The sequence below is a fragment of the Pogonomyrmex barbatus genome, unplaced genomic scaffold (assembly GCF_055798465.1).
Source record: "Pogonomyrmex barbatus isolate J1 unplaced genomic scaffold, ASM5579846v1 scaffold22, whole genome shotgun sequence".
Lineage (NCBI taxonomy): Eukaryota > Metazoa > Arthropoda > Insecta > Hymenoptera > Formicidae > Pogonomyrmex > Pogonomyrmex barbatus.
The window spans coordinates 1,521,270-1,537,577 of record NW_028297119.1 but is presented as its reverse complement, the minus strand read 5'-3'; the positions used below and the strand labels follow the sequence as shown (position 1 = coordinate 1,537,577).

Here is a 16,308-nt window from a genome sequence, read left to right as displayed (position 1 = left end):
TCATTTTGCATTTTTCAATCAGCGAACTATTGCCAGCGTTGTCGATTAAAGAAAAAAAAAAGAAAAACTAAGGAAGAGAATGTCTTCCTTATGATCCGTTTGATATCATCCCGATGTTAATAAGCTTACTTTCTCATCACGAATCATCATTCCGCAGTGCCATTTCAAGCGCATCAATTATCTCTATACGGATAATCTCTATATAGACAAGATATGCCGCGTGTTTTAAACTACGAATACGTGATGCAAAACATAATAATGTCTGCGAAATAATTTTTGTATGCATTATTGCTGATTTTATCTTTATTTAAATCTTGCACATTTCATTGATTTTTAATCCGATAAAGAAAATATAATAAAACAAATCACAAAGTTGGCAAGTAACTATTTTTAACTATATGTGTATGATATATAAATTTTATTTTATAAATATAATAAATTTTATAAATTATTAGAAATTATAAACTATAAATGTATAAATTATAAAAACAAATAATGTTAAAAAAATCATGAGAGTTATTATAGAAAGACTGATATGATCAATTATTATAATGCAGAATTTGATATAATCTCCAACTACATTAACATTGAAAGATAAATTGAATTTTTTCTCATTATATTTACAGTATAATCAAGTTATTGTTTCAGGCTAATTAGTCAACAGCTATTGATATAGAAATTCATGAGAATATGAGGAAGCGATTTTACAGCGATGAGTATGATACGAGAATTTCTCTTCATTTGCGGAAGAGTTATGAAAGGATTAAACATCGCGGGAGAAGCATGAAGGAGCCTCTGTATTCGGTGAATTCGAAACCTCATATTACACCATCGATTATGATGATGACCGTATTGGAAACCCCTAAAGCAAACGAAACGAAATTAAAATGAAAGATGCAATGCATCTGAATAAAGAAGAAAATTATCTTTATTTATCATTACTTCTTTCATAGAAATAAAAATAGATAATTGTGAAATTAATGTTTAATGTTAATCAAATTTATTTATTACATTTTTGTTAAGAATTGAGTAAAGGAAATAAAGGATTTGTTTAATGATAAAAATAATAATCATTTTAAAATTCTTACGTTTAATTCATACGTTTAATAAATATTTAAATTACTTAAAAATGTCTATTGTTCCTAAAATCAGAGAAAACAGCAATAATGCATACAAAAATTATTTCGCAGACATTATTATGTTTCGCATCACGTATTCATAGTTATACAATTTCTTTTATTCGCAGATGAATTGTCTGATTATCTAATTCAACGGTATTACATATTTTGTTCTATGTTGTAACTTTAGAGTTAATAAGTGTATTAAAAAAAAATTAAAGATATTCCGATAATATAAATATAAATATAAAAATATATTATTTAAAAAATAATAAGCCTAAATAATAGAAAGTATATGCTTTCAGAAAAAAGATCATAAAGTGCGATAGTCTCATTAGTTGAGTAACGATTATTATGCCTAACGGCGATGATGATATGATAGAACTTACATTCTAATTAATCGAGATGGCAATTCTTAATCAATTTAATGGAATAATGAACTAGCTAACGATTCAAGTAAATAAATATTTTATGCGTATTATATATTATAATATTATATGCAAGACACATAAGCAAAAGGATTTAGAATAATATAATTTTTCATCAGTCTGTCGTATTATATGAGAATAACTGTAGAAATCTTCGATTTTCCGAATGTAATAGTTATGTATTACGATATCTCTCTTGTTCATGTTTGTTGTGTAGGCTTATTATCGTAATATAATTCACACCATATTGCATAAATAAGTCAATACGGCAAATTACATACAATTACACTTATGCACATATTACTATATACAATTTATTTAAGTTATTTATTGAATGTTTCTTTTTATATTTTTGGTTTATTAAATACAATTTAATTATTATGCAATTATTATGCAAAATTATTTTATGTAAATTTATCTTTTGGTATTCATATCACTTTTACTTGACAATGAGTATACATAATATTATATTATTACATTATTTATTATTTACATTGTTAAATATAAATTAGATTTTGTAAAAAAAACCTAATTTTTTATTATATAAAAAAATCTTTTATACATTTTTTATTTCATTTTATACAAAATTATATTTTATTATATATTAATGATATTAATGATTTTAAAAAGTATATGTAAAGTTATGTATAAGTATATAAATACAATTATTATTTTAATTACTTTTTTGAAATAATTAGAGTTTTAATACTCAATATTATTTTTTATCGCCATTTTTTCAAGAATATATATATATATATATATATATATATATATATATATATATATATATATACTCTATGTCTTCTTTGTTTCTTTTAATATTTCACATTCTAATATCATTGAATGATGCTTTAATGTAAATTTCTCATGTACGAGAAAACATTCTTTCTCGAGCACTTACCCCCGTTCTTAACGTTCTCATCTTACAATACAAGAAATCAGGATCTCGTATCACGGAGGAAGCATCGTGCGCATTTTGCTCTCCCATAGCCAATCTCCGTACAAGATTCTAAAGCAAGGTAAAGGCGCAGTGATGAGGCAAGGGTGAGACAAGGCAAGGCGAAACGAAACATGGCAAGGTAAGACACGGCAAGGAAGCCGTCCCTCCGTCCCTCCGTATGACGGACAAGAAGGCCCCTCTACTTACCGCCTACCTGGGCCCCGACACATCGTTCAAGAATCATCTTATTAGAGACCCATGCTATATAAACCCAACGTACCAGCATGCCGAGCAGTTACGTATCGACTTTGTTCACAGTCGTGCGCCGGAGAGTGCATCGACGACATAACAGCACAATATACATTCCGCACATCCTGTTCGTATACGCACGTGTATCACATAATTCCGCCGATCTCGTTTTGTGAAACCCCGCAAGAAACCATCGATCGCGTAAATCCCTTGAATCAACACGAACGCCCAGGCAAGAACCCGGTGATACCTTATCTATAGTGGTGTAACTCAACTGATTGAGGACTCGACATCGAGGATTTTATTTTTCTTTTCAAAACAGTGTACGGTTAACCAAAGAATTACAACGTAGTTTTTTTATCAAATAATTAAATTATTTGGTGTTTTAGAAAATAAGATACAATTCTTTGTTTATATTTTAATTGCGTCAAATTTCTTCGGATAATTTCTGTGTGTGTTGTGTCACATATTATTATTGCAAAATTACCAAAAAATGAAAAACGTGACAGGAATTTAAGAATATGTTGATATAATATTTTTGATTTATCGGAAAATCATTCAAAAACAATGTAAAAATAGTACTCTAGAAACCGAGAGATTTGTTTTTTTAAAAAGAAATAATATATTTATAATTATATTAAAATAAATCATATATCATTATCTAGTTATAATAATAGTATAAATAAAATTTTATTATAAACTTAAAAGGAATACATATTTTAAATGATATTATTACTATAAACAGAAACAAAATAAAAAATATGTATATACTATTTATCTTATGGATAATTATGGGTAATCTTATGGTACTTATGGATAATCGGGATATAATTTTTTATTTCCTCGGACGAGTTATGATAGTTATGAATAAACCTTCATAAATAAACATACTACCGCTACACTGTTTTTTTTTTAAGTGTACAAATAAAAAATGATTAGATGTTATCATAATTTGTTACAGAACAAAATAGTCGTGTACATAAAAATGGTCATTATTCAGCGTATTCGATACTTTTTCTTTTCCCCGTTTGCACATTTATTTGTTCTTAATCATAAAATCTCTCGCGATTATACATTTGCTTAAATAAGAAGATGTTATCGTACCCTTTTCATATAGTGCTAATTTGAAACTTTTTCAGTGCGCGTGATTCCTCTAAAGGGTTTTCTCGTTGTGTTTCCGCTCGCGAGTACGCGAGTTAGCGTGATCCAGAACGTCGATCTGTATCACCTGCGAAAGATGTATTACTTACAGGTATGTACAAGATAGATTTGGATTTTATCTTGTTGAATTATTAATTCGCTAAATATATTACAATACAAAAATTTTAAATTGATCTTTTTGTCATGAATCCGCACGTACATGCGTCATTTCATAGATGTAATTACTAACGAGTATTGCAGCAAGACGCGTATTATCGCCCACATCCTATTAGTACATTCACACAATTAAACATAAAAACATCATTAAATCCAAAAATAGCATATTTAAAATTTTACAAGTAACGTCATAAAGAAAAATTGTAAAATTAATCATTAAATCATAAGATGGATTATTAGAAAGGCCATTTGCCTTGCACTTATTGTTTACAGCCGTCACAAATCTCATTTATTATAATTTATTATAATTACAAATAATAATAATAATTTATGATAATTTGTAGCGATAAAAGTCAACGGTAATTTATTATTATAAAAATGATGGTATATTTCTCGTTGATATAAAGATATGCGATCTTATATTCGAGTGATGATACTAGTTTCCTGATATGTGAACATTTAAATTCTCTATTTATACCGATTAACAAATCTCGTTATTAACAAATTTGGGTCGCGCGCGACCAGCGGAAATCTATAAATAGTTTAAACATCTGCGAAAAGCAGATGTATGTGGAACTTGTCTGCAAGTTTTGATTAGCCAACATTATTCTTCCTCTTTGTTCGGCGACATCTTTATGTCGTTTGTAAAACTTCACTACAACTTAATTCTTTCGCCTTCCCCGCGTCAAAGAGTCGACGCATTGATAGAATAGTTTTGTTATAAATCACTTACAGCTGTCGTCTGCTGAATTCACATCCCGTTTGATTAATCGAACGATCTCTTATCCGGTAAATCGATGATCGCCTGCATTTACCATTTAATAGGCGTCATCTGTGATGCAGATAAATCCGACTATCGATCATCTTTACAAAGTGCCGCAAATTCCAGAAGTTACAAAATTATGTCAACCCCTGATAACGATCAAATTTTATTTAGACAAAAGAAAAAAGAGAGAGACATAGAAGAAGAATATTTGCCTTCTAAGTTTTTCTCGAAAGAATATCCGAGAATATCTACTGCCATGCGGAGATAATTTGTGAAAAAGTTAGATTTTCCTCTTGATAAATTCAGATCCGAAAGTTATCCGCGAGTTCAGATCCGAAAGTTATCCGTTGAATTCAATTGTCATTGTCATTAGTGTGTCCCATTATCTCATCTTATTAAAATATGAAGAAAAACGATTACAACAATAGTCGGTGATATCATCGTTGGGTTTAATATAAACGTTAAAGTGCGCGCCCACACGAAATACGCGTCGACATTATAATGAGATATTAATGAACTAACAGGCGCACGCAATCACATTTGTCAGTCCCGTCAAAGTAACTTCTCACGACTTCTCCACATTTCGATTGACTACTGGAACGAAGTTGCGACATTTTAAACGAAGCGTTGCACTGCCGCGGGACAAGTTTAGATGCTCTCACTTTCTCTCTGTCTCTCTTGCTGTCTCTTCCTTTCTCCTCTCTCTCTCTCTCTCTCTCTCTCTCTCTCTCTCTCTCTCTCTCTCTCTCTCTCTCTCTCTCTCTCTCTCTCTCTCTCTCTCTCTCTCTCTCTCTCTCTCTCTCTCTCTCTCTCTCTCTCTCTCTCTCTCTCTCTCTCTCTCTCTCTCTCTCTCTCTCTCCCCCCCTCCCCTCCCCTCCCCCGTCCCTCTTTCTCTCTATCTCTCTCATGTGTATTTATATTTTATATTTTATAATGCACTCCTCTCTCTGGCGGCGCGTTGCAATCGAAGTACAGGGTTAAGAGCATAATACAAAAGTCTCTAATGTCGCAATAGAGCACAGATCGCCAGCCGCATCTCCGAACAACGTTGACGTAACATCGCTGGCATTATTGATTCGGTTTGCTCCTTTTTCACATTGATTTTCCTTTGCGTCGTCGGCCGAAGCTAATTTGTGACGACGAATCGCGCGCATATCGTCATACGGTCTGTTATTACGCCGGAATAAAGATTCGTGACAGAAGTCCCGCGGTGCTTATCGTATGCGAATTCGCAGTCTCGTCGTTGCGTACGAGCAATGTTTGCTAACTTTAGCTCTCTTATATTAATCCTTAACGTGCTGCGTGCAAGCGCACAATCCTTCACGCGAGCGCATTCCTATAGTTTTCATTACCTCTGCCATTTTAAATCGAAACCTGATATAAGAAGCTGTATCTTAATAAAAATTGCAGTATTTAGTTGCAATATATAGATAGTTAATACGTATACATCATTGTATGAAAAATAACAACAATTAATAAAACTGACAAAATTTAACATTAAATTTATTGTTGTTTCGTAACTTATCACGGGTATCTTTATTTTATCATTTACTGTTTCTTCATTATTTATATTTTATTAATTCACAAATATTTTCTTAATTCATAGATAAAATTATGGTAATTATATAGTAATTAATATAATTAATTTATGACAAATTTCTTAAAATTTCATTGATATTTGATGCTTTCTAAATATGATCAATACTTAACATAAAATGTTATATATAAATATATTGAAATAAGATTTACAAAACTTAACAATATTAATCAAATCTGTTCATTAAACTTAAATATATTTCAAACTAATTTATCTCAAACATATAAAATATTTTCCAACTCTTTCAATTATGTCATAAAAATTAAATATTTTATCAATTAATAATATAGATATAATAATATAGATATTAAATAAATATATAGTTAAATATTATTTATAATCTTTTTATTAATATCAGTTATTAGTTTTAGTTTTTAGGATCTATACAATCGTTACAAAAAATTTATGTTTAATTTACATCTCAATACATATTTGTAGATTTATCAAATCATTTAATAATATTGATGATAAAAGACATTATAGACGATAAATGTACGATAGATCAAAATTATTTTATCCAAGCCACACATGTTTCGTCAGACTATAATTATTTCCATTAATCTCATCAAAAGTCATAACTTGCGGAATATATTGTATGTTACGAAAAAAATATTTCCCTGGCATCTTGACGTACTAAATATTAAGCTCAGTACCAACTGAAGAGAGAAGAAGACGCTTGATTTATTAAAATTACACACTTCATAACATGACTCGCGGTGTAACTTGCATTTGTAGTTGATAAGCTACGCGACAAATGTCAGTTTACACACGAGAATGATTGTGACGATATTCAACACCGGATCTGAAAGTCGAAGATAGTATATTGCGTGGTTTAATTCAAACAAAAGATCCTATCATATTAGACACGTGTGAATTCAGTGGAATTCAATAGTGAACACAGTGGAATTCTGATTCAACGGAAATTCATATATTCATATATCATATAGGTCATAATAATTCATCCGCGCATAAAACTATTCATTCGATCTATTTCTATATAATATTTATGTACAAGAAAGAAAGTTTAGATATTTATTCTTTGCAGTAAGAATAAGGAAAAACATATGTAACATATATAACATATTTTAAGCATGTAATATTTTTTCCTACAACATGTAATGTCATCAATCGTATTAAGAAAAAGAAATATGTACTTCACTTATAAAGCTAAATAAAATATACATCTTATGTTGCATATATTAAAATACGATAAGTTGAAGTATATGTCGCGATAAAATTTGATGGAAGAAGTTGGTTGAAGATCTGCCATAAGATATATGATAATTAGAATTGTAAAAGTAAATAAGGAACCTGCGTATACATCGAATGTCAATGCGCATCTATGCCTATGGTACTAAGCTATCTAGTTTGCGACATCGTGACAACTTATTACGTTCTCATTATATAGACCTGGACGATTTCTCGAAATGTCGCCTGCTGACATATGTTCCGGTTGTAAAAAATACATCTTCGTTGCGCATTCATCGTGATCGCGAATGCGAAATGATGTATTGCCACAGTAAACTTGCAGCGTTTTCAACGTCATGAAATAATTAATAATCATGTTTGCAACGCTTTATTACGCTTGAAAATTTAATATGTTTATCTCAGTTTTGTTATCGTGGAAATGTAAGATTTATTATTTAAAAGTATAAATAATCTTTTATTAAGAACATTTTCTATTAATATTATAATACGTAATAAATATATATTCTGACTTAATATATAATATTTTTAAAGAGAGAAAGAAAGAGAGAGAAAGGGAAAAATAAGAAAATTTATTCTGTCAGATAAATTTGTAATTTTAAAAATCATACATTGATTATTTAGAAGCATTTTAATTTATTTCTATATCTTTCTATCAATTTCAGTACTTTTTATCGAATAAAATTTAAAAACTTAAAAATTTAATTAAAATAATAGAATAAAATTAGAAGAGTTAAAATAATAGAATTAGAAAAATTAGAAAGAATTAAAATAATAGCATAAATTAGATAATTATTACAATTTAATTTATAAAAAACGGATTTGCTTTAATGTATTTTAATTTTTGTCAAAATTAAAAATTTTCCACTTTATATTATGCCAATAAAAGAATAAAAAAAGTATTAAAAAAAAAGAATTTAATCTCGCAAAAAATTCTTTATTAATTTCATTAGCTCCATTTCTACTAAATATAATATGATGCAAAGAATTCATAACTTTTTTTTAATTTTGTAGTACAATAAGTTATCCCAGAGTCCTTCAAATTAATAAACGACTGCATATCATAGTACAGCTGTATAAGAGAAAATTACATATCTTAGTATAAACGTAAGAGAATTTCCTTTCTGGTTCTCTTCAACAGTCATAATGAAGAAAATATTATTCATTTTTATCTCAGATCTCATAAGGAGACGATGCAGTAACATTTCATTAAGGCAACCACCAACGTTCTTTTCTCATTACGAAGAACTTCTCGTAGTGTAATATATTATATAAAATTTTCTGGAATATAACTTTCCTTTTAATTTAAAGAGGCACATTTTGTAATGTTAATCTTTCATCCATAGAGAAGTGTTTTGATTCAAAATTTTTCATTTAGAATTCAACGAAATTTATCACTTAATCACTTAAGTTTTTGTACAATGATAAGAACAGATGATTGCATATTAAAATATGTTATTAACAATACTCGAGACAAATAGCAATATTAGTTTTGATCTACATTCCAATTTTTTTCAATCAACTATTGACTTGCATATATCCTTGTTTAGATTTTTCTAAAAAGAAGAAATCAATTTATTTATTTATTTATTTTATTTAATTCCATTTTATGAACTTTTCCATAAAATATCATAATATACATCTTTGGAAAAAATATCTCCAATAACCCAATTTCTTCTTCATGCAGTTGGTCGTGCTTTGCGTGACGATAGCCAGTGTTATTGGTGATCTGCCACCGGGCACGCGACGCAATACGTATCTACCACCAGAGAAGAAAGGTTACACATATAGCACACCATCGGTGCCATTTCCGACGCCGAGCTTCCCTGGACCTAGACCGACGCCATCCTTCCCCGGACCCAGACCCACGCCATCCTTCCCTGGACCCAGGCCCACGCCGTCCTTTCCCGGACCTAGACCGACACCATCCTTCCCTGGACCCAGACCGACTCCTACTTATCCTACAGGACCTACTAGACCAACGCCAACTTTTCCCAGCAGGGGAACTCCAGGAACCTTTCCAACACCGACACCGGGCACAGGATATCCTAGACCGAGACCTACGCCTACTTTCCCCATCTATACTGGTGATGGAACTGGTGCTAATGGAAATGTTATCAGTCCTGGTGGTGTAAGTTAACGCTGTGTTTTATTTACTACACTAAACAAAAAAATATGTCTAACATTTAAAAAATGATTTTTAAAGAACAAATCCATAGCTTCTTAAAAAGAAGCTTTTAATAAGAAATCTATAACTTGAAAAAAATCAATTTAGCTTTTATCTAAAATAGAGTTGCGATTTTAAAATCGGATTATAATTTTAAAAATTGAAATTCACAGGTTTCTGTTCGAACAATTACAAATAGAAATATTCAAGTACAAATTTGAAGAATTCATACAAAACTAATAATTGATTTGTTTGATTAATGAAATTTATTTAATAAAAATTTAAAATAAGTAGTAATTATTTTTTATTTTAGATTTGAAATCAAATCTAATAATTTGTTTTAAATTATTTAATATCTTCAGATACTTTTATTTTCAAAATTTATATTTTTCAAACGCATAAAAATATTAAAAATATTTTTATCTTTCTGCAGAAAGACGCAAAATGAACAAATATTTGATGACATAATTAACTTAAGAATGATTTTTTATTCATATTTATAATTTATTGTTGTTTTATATTTTTGTTTCCATCTGGATGAAGTAATCTAATAAATGAGATATATATGTTTAAAATTTTATATATATGTATTAATTAATATAATATACATATGTAAGTCTTTAACTGATGGATTTGCTGTAGCATGACCATCATCATCACGAGCCTGGTATGCCCTTCGACTTCAATTATGCCGTGAAGGAGGACGCTTTCGGCAACGATTATTCTCACAACGCTATTAGCGATGGCGAAATTGTTCGCGGTGAATATAAGGTACAACTTCCGGACGGCAGGACGCAAGTTGTGCGATACACCGCGGATTGGCAGCATGGCTTCAGCGCTCAAGTCTCTTACGACGGGAATCCTCGCTTCGATATACCACGACCGGGTGGTAACTTCAATCGAGGCTATTAAATTTTAGCATCAGGTTCTAGGGTTGTTCAATTTTTATTAAATCGAAAAGACTACAAAGCACAACGAATTGTCGTGTATAATGTAATATTTTTTAAAATATTGGAGATTATAGCAAGGATGTATCATGAAAATATAACTTACGTAGAGGACAAAGGTTCGCTATATATATATATATATATATATATATATATATATTTTTTTTTTATTACGATACGATGATAATAGCATATTCTACGGATTCCTCTTAGAATTGGTGAAAAATTAATACATTACGACATTAAATTAACATATAATGTCGTTCCTCGTAAAACCTTAAATCAACATTTCCTTGACAAAAGACAAAATGAATGATTTTTAATAACTTTTAGTAACTTTTTGAACTTCATTATTTCGATACCGATAATTCCGATTCTAACATTATTCGGGATTTAAATAATTCAATCTAAATCAAAACTTTTATTTTTATTTAAAAAAGATAAATAGTTATTGTAATGTTCATTTGCAATTTTTAGTCGCGCACAGGAGAAATTATTTTTTTATAATTTAGTTTGAAAACCACTGATAGAAATTATTACTTACTATTTTTAATAAACAAATAAAAATCTATTTTTAACACAAAAATTTCTTAAAGAATAGTGTTATATATTCATTCAGACAATTTTGAGATAAATAATACATCAACATGATTCAATTCTTTTTTCTATCTTTTTACGAAGTTTTAATAAAAAAAATATACTTATCATGTGATATATAATCATTCTTATCATTCTGTGATATATAATATTCTTATTCTTCTTTTTATTTTGATTAGATCACGGATTTATTTCCACAACATATTGTATAATTATTGCAATTGTGAAAAATTAGATCGTATTAATTTATATTATAAATTTCTTATATATTGTGCAATAAAATCATATTGTTTAGTATTGCTTTGTGATATAAATTACACAGAATGAAAAAAATGGACATAGAATAAACATAATACTTTACTGTTACTTCTGCTTTGCTTTGCACACATTAAAATCTCTTATTTTGTCTTTAATATTTGAAGTTACGAAATAACTCGCTAAACAATATCTTAGTAGCACAATGTACTGGCGCAATATTGGGAAGTAATGTAAATCCAATATTATATATTGGGTGTGAATTAATCTTCAACATTGATCCAACATCGCAAGGTGGACGCTTCCTCTTATTTAGCCAATATGTCAAAGCAACAACATTGGTTAATATTGGTCCAATGTTATTGGACCAATATTAAGCCATAATATTTATCCAATTTTTCATATTAGACAAATTGTATCTTAATGTGGAACAATTATTACATAATATATGTTTTCTATTTATATAAATAAGAAAAATGAAAAAATGAAAAAAAAAAGAGAAAGTGATGAAACATCTTTTATCTTGTAACCATATGTTTCTAACGGTCATCCATCCTACTTATGATCCTGCTCGATGCTGCTTAACTTCTATATTGGCATAAAACTTGCTACTGAAATGATGATATAAGTTAATATAAAATTTTGGCATAAAATATGATAGATCTGATTAATGAATGTTACTATATTACTATATTACTATATACTATACTATATTACTATATTAATGAATGTTACTTGTTGTATAAAGTCTCAATTTAAAAAAAAAATATATATATATATATATATATATATATATATATATATATATATATATATATACATACATACATATATGGTAAATACATATTTATTGGTAATATTTTATATATGTAAAATATAAATATTACAAAGATTTTTTTTATTTTTTAAGTAAAAGTATTGCATTTTATGTTAAAAAGAAAAAATCTTGAATTGATATGTAATAATTATTTACATGTTTATCCTGTAGGCACTTCCAATGTAAATTGGAATACATATATTGACAGCATATAACTATTTCTTCTGTAATCAATATTCATATAAGACTGGGGGACCTTGGCTAATATACTTCCAATGTAAATGTAATATTGTGTAATTATTGACATGTAATATTGACAGCACATTACTATTTCTTCGGTAATCAATAATTACATAAGACTGGACAATCTTAGCCAATGCACTTCCAATATAAATACAATAATGTATAATTATTGGCAGCACATTATTATTTCTTCTATAATCAATATTCATATAAGACTGAGCGATTTTGGTGCAATGCACTTCCAATGTAAATGCAATACTGTGTAATTATTGGACATTGTAACATTAGTAATACATTTGCATTTATTCCATAACCAATATATCGCCAACGTTGAGCCAATGCATTGTGCTACTAGGGATATTAATGAATGAACAATCATTACTGATTATTATAATATAAAATAATTTATGACTGAATTATATGATTATAAACAATCATATATTTGATCAAAAAAATTTGCTTACAATAAAATTTAAAAATGTAATAATGTCCTCTCTTTCTAAAATACTGCTGAATTTATAAAAAAAAAATAAAAAGTAAATAGGAATATTTCTACAATCAACCCTAGTTTCGACCGATATATATTATAAATAAAAATATTTTTACAATTACTGTCAAATGTTTAACTTAATAAAATCGGTATATCACAGTAAATTTCAAATATTGACACTATCTTTTACTTATAATATTATCGATATAATATATATTATCTATATACTATATATTACTGATAGAATTCTATTTATGGAGATCATTAAAATACAAATTACATGTAGACATTTAAGTTTTAAATTCAATATACACATATATCATCAAAGCAAATTTTTTCATGTTTTATGAAAAACTATGTTAAATATAGATAAAAAACATTTATATAATATTGTCAATAGTGTGTATAATAGTGTCAATAAATACTAAAAAATATAATCAAATAGAATATACATGTATTTATACAATGATCTAATTTTTGTCATACAATTTTTGTATTTACGTATCATATCCATATAAATGTCCTTCTGCATATGCTCTTGGCATATCAAGAGAATTTCTACGAATTCTTCTGCCAATTGGTTCTAAATCATTATAGCATTTTGTAAATACTCTTTCTATAGCTGCATTTGCTACTGCATCCGATACTTTGTGCACAGCCATTACTGACAGCTTAGCTTTATGTTTCACACAATTCTAAATAAATAATATTATATATTAATATATATTCCAGCAAATAAGTTTATTTGCAAGAATGAATGTAATTGTGATCAAATCACTCTTAGAATTATTTACCTGATGTGTTGCTTTTATATTAATGAAAGATGAGTCGCCTTGCAATAACGAACTCATAAAACTACAGTGTCCAAGATTCGCTGCTCTAATTTCTGTACAGGCTAAATGATCAATGTTTTTCATATCAAGTTTATTACGACAGTAGTCAAACATATGAATCATTTCATGTAGAAGAACTCCCCGAACCATGTTTTCATTAGATGCTGTATTTTGACAGATAACTATCTATAAAGAAAATAAATATATATAAATATATATATATATATATATATTTATTTATTTATTGTTTATAACAAACATAGATAATTATAAATTAAAAAGATTAAAAATTTTTAGATAAGTGTATATAAACAAAAATATATGTATTTTGTTCCAAACATACATTTAACAAGAAAATGAATTTTAATGAAGCAACTTAAATATCTACCTGATTGAATTGTGAATCATATCCACCAGTTACAATTGGATTACAAATCTCACAAGAAATATGTCGCCGAATATCTACTTCACTGGAATCAATTATCGATTATCAATAATAATCGAGTTTGATAAAAGACTAAAAAATTATATGTATAAAATATATATAAAATATAAAAAAGTTACAAACCATCCAGAACTCTTTAATGCGCCCATCATGAGTTTTATTATAGGACCTAAAAATAATATTAAAACATAAATGATAAATAAAATAAAAAATATTATATTTTCTTTATCTAGAAAACAGTGAATAATACATATAATAATTATATATATATATATATATATATATATATATATATATATATATATATACATATTATATGTGAGATTAAAGAATTAAAAATATAAAAATTTTTCATACTTGTATAAAATGTAATGTCTTATACTAAATGCAGGAATCAAATTTTCTGTATATAAAATTTATCCATATATATATATATATATATATATAATTTTTTCAAAAATGAAATAGGTTCCATTTATAAAGACACAAAAATAAATTTGTATCATTTTACTCTTTTTATTTCATCTTTATAATATAAGAAATGTCTTACTATCTTTAATACATTTATAAACATTATATTCGCATTTATTTCTGTCTATTGATTCTCGTCCCTGAATGCCAATTAATTTTTTAAACCAGCTTTGCTTAATATTTCCTCCTCTTCTTTCAGGATACATATCACCTCCCCACAATTCACCGTCCTTAATCGTTTCACCGTAAACATCGCTCTCATCTCTTTTTCTTTCATCCGCATTCTTATTCTCAACTGTCATCGTTGCACGAATAGAAAAACTGATGCAATAGAAATAAATTTACTTAAATAATTGTTAATTGCACAAAAATTTATCGTACTATCAGTTAAATACTCTCTGGCAATAATAGAACAAGTACATCCTTAAAGGTTATAATAGATCATTACATCACACTCAGCCATAGCACATAGAAAAACGTAGGCAATAAGGGCCTATCCAGCAAACTTGCATAGCAGCACAACCATATGCATAAGAAAAGTTAATATCGCATTTCTATCATACGGACACATGTAAAATACGATTGGATAATTTTCTTTATGCAATGGTTATGCTACTATGCCAAGTTTGTTTGTATAGGCCCTAAGCTTAAAAAGTAAGAAAATTCACCATTCACATTCGATTATTCTTACAATTAAATCGTTATTGATTGGTCACTTTTTTTACTATTTACATCTTACTGCTTAAGTTTTTTTATGTGCACGGCTCTCATATAATATAAAGGTAAATATTAAGTTTAGGAATCTCACATCTGATTTCGATAAAATTAGACTCATTCGACGCGTTTTTGCACGAAACGAAAGAATCTGGCGCTCTGGAGCGAAAAAAGTGTCGCTCTGCCCCGCGAGCCGAGATATTAGTCGTTAAAGTTTGCGTTATTCAAGGTTAGGAAACCTGTCTTATTGACGAAGGGTGCGTTCCTTTATTCACTTCGAGTACTGTCAGTACTACGAATAATGTTCCGATATAGAGAGCGGTGCACTACGAAAGTACTGCCTTGAATTCTATGACGTCATTGATTTTGACTTCCTGTTGCGGCTATTGCAACCAGCGAGGTAAAATAGTTAGAGCACAAAGATGGCTGCTTCCATCTTTGGAAACTAAAATAACCTTGATTGAAGCTGAAGAAAATAAAGCGTATAATATGAAATAATATAATAAAATTATTATGATATTATATAATATTATGAAATTATTTATTATTATTAATTATTTTTTTATTGTTATTAATATTATTATTAATTTTTTTATTATTATTAATTATTTATATATATTATATTTAATATATATAATAAAATCATATTTTCTTTAATATTACATATGCCAGCTATGTTCAATTGAGCTTGAAAACATACTGCAACTG

General features: G+C 28.1%; 2 protein-coding genes across 6 annotated transcripts; one reads left to right on the top strand and one right to left on the bottom strand.

The window, feature by feature from the left end:
* The first annotated feature begins 2,768 nt into the window (after nt 1-2,768).
* Nucleotides 2,769-10,845, top strand: LOC105434272 (Cuticular protein 50Cb). Of its 2 annotated transcripts, none has more exons than XM_089078286.1 (4): nt 2,769-2,967; nt 3,875-3,987; nt 9,309-9,752; nt 10,431-10,845. In XM_089078286.1, the coding sequence occupies exons 2-4, from the start codon at nt 3,973-3,975 to the stop codon at nt 10,698-10,700; spliced, it is 729 nt and encodes a 242-aa protein (XP_088934412.1). In that variant the 5' UTR covers nt 2,769-2,967; nt 3,875-3,972; the 3' UTR covers nt 10,701-10,845. The 2 variants fall into 2 exon arrangements, with proteins under 2 accessions (XP_088934412.1, XP_088934413.1); XM_089078287.1 differs by having other exon boundaries at nt 2,944-3,058.
* Nucleotides 10,846-13,571: 2,726 nt separating this feature from the next.
* LOC112552190 (mitochondrial inner membrane protease ATP23 homolog) lies at nt 13,572-16,060 on the bottom strand. Of its 4 annotated transcripts, none has more exons than XM_089078289.1 (6): nt 15,578-16,059; nt 14,966-15,207; nt 14,539-14,584; nt 14,359-14,440; nt 13,932-14,156; nt 13,572-13,832 (listed from the first exon to the last, which is right to left on the bottom strand). In XM_089078289.1, exons 2-6 carry the CDS (start codon nt 15,186-15,188, stop codon nt 13,635-13,637), a joined length of 774 nt encoding a protein of 257 aa, XP_088934415.1. In that variant the 5' UTR covers nt 15,189-15,207; nt 15,578-16,059; the 3' UTR covers nt 13,572-13,634. The 4 variants fall into 4 exon arrangements, with proteins under 4 accessions (XP_088934415.1, XP_088934416.1, XP_088934414.1 ...); XM_089078290.1 differs by having other exon boundaries at nt 15,840-16,059; XM_089078288.1 differs by having other exon boundaries at nt 15,695-16,058.
* Nucleotides 16,061-16,308: the final 248 nt, after the last annotated feature.

Bases quoted from the DNA above. Each gene is read 5' to 3' on its own strand.
- LOC105434272 (XM_089078286.1), top strand. The intron at 9,753-10,430 runs GTAAGTTAACGC...GATTTGCTGTAG, and splicing joins ATGTTATCAGTCCTGGTGGT to CATGACCATCATCATCACGA.
- LOC112552190 (XM_089078289.1), bottom strand. From the start codon at position 15,188: ATGACAGTTGAGAATAAGAATGCGGATGAAAGAAAAAGAGATGAGAGC. The intron at 14,585-14,965 runs GTAAGACATTTC...TATTATTTTTAG, and splicing joins TTATAAATGTATTAAAGATA to GTCCTATAATAAAACTCATG. The intron at 13,833-13,931 runs GTAAATAATTCT...TTATTTATTTAG, and splicing joins ATATAAAAGCAACACATCAG to AATTGTGTGAAACATAAAGC.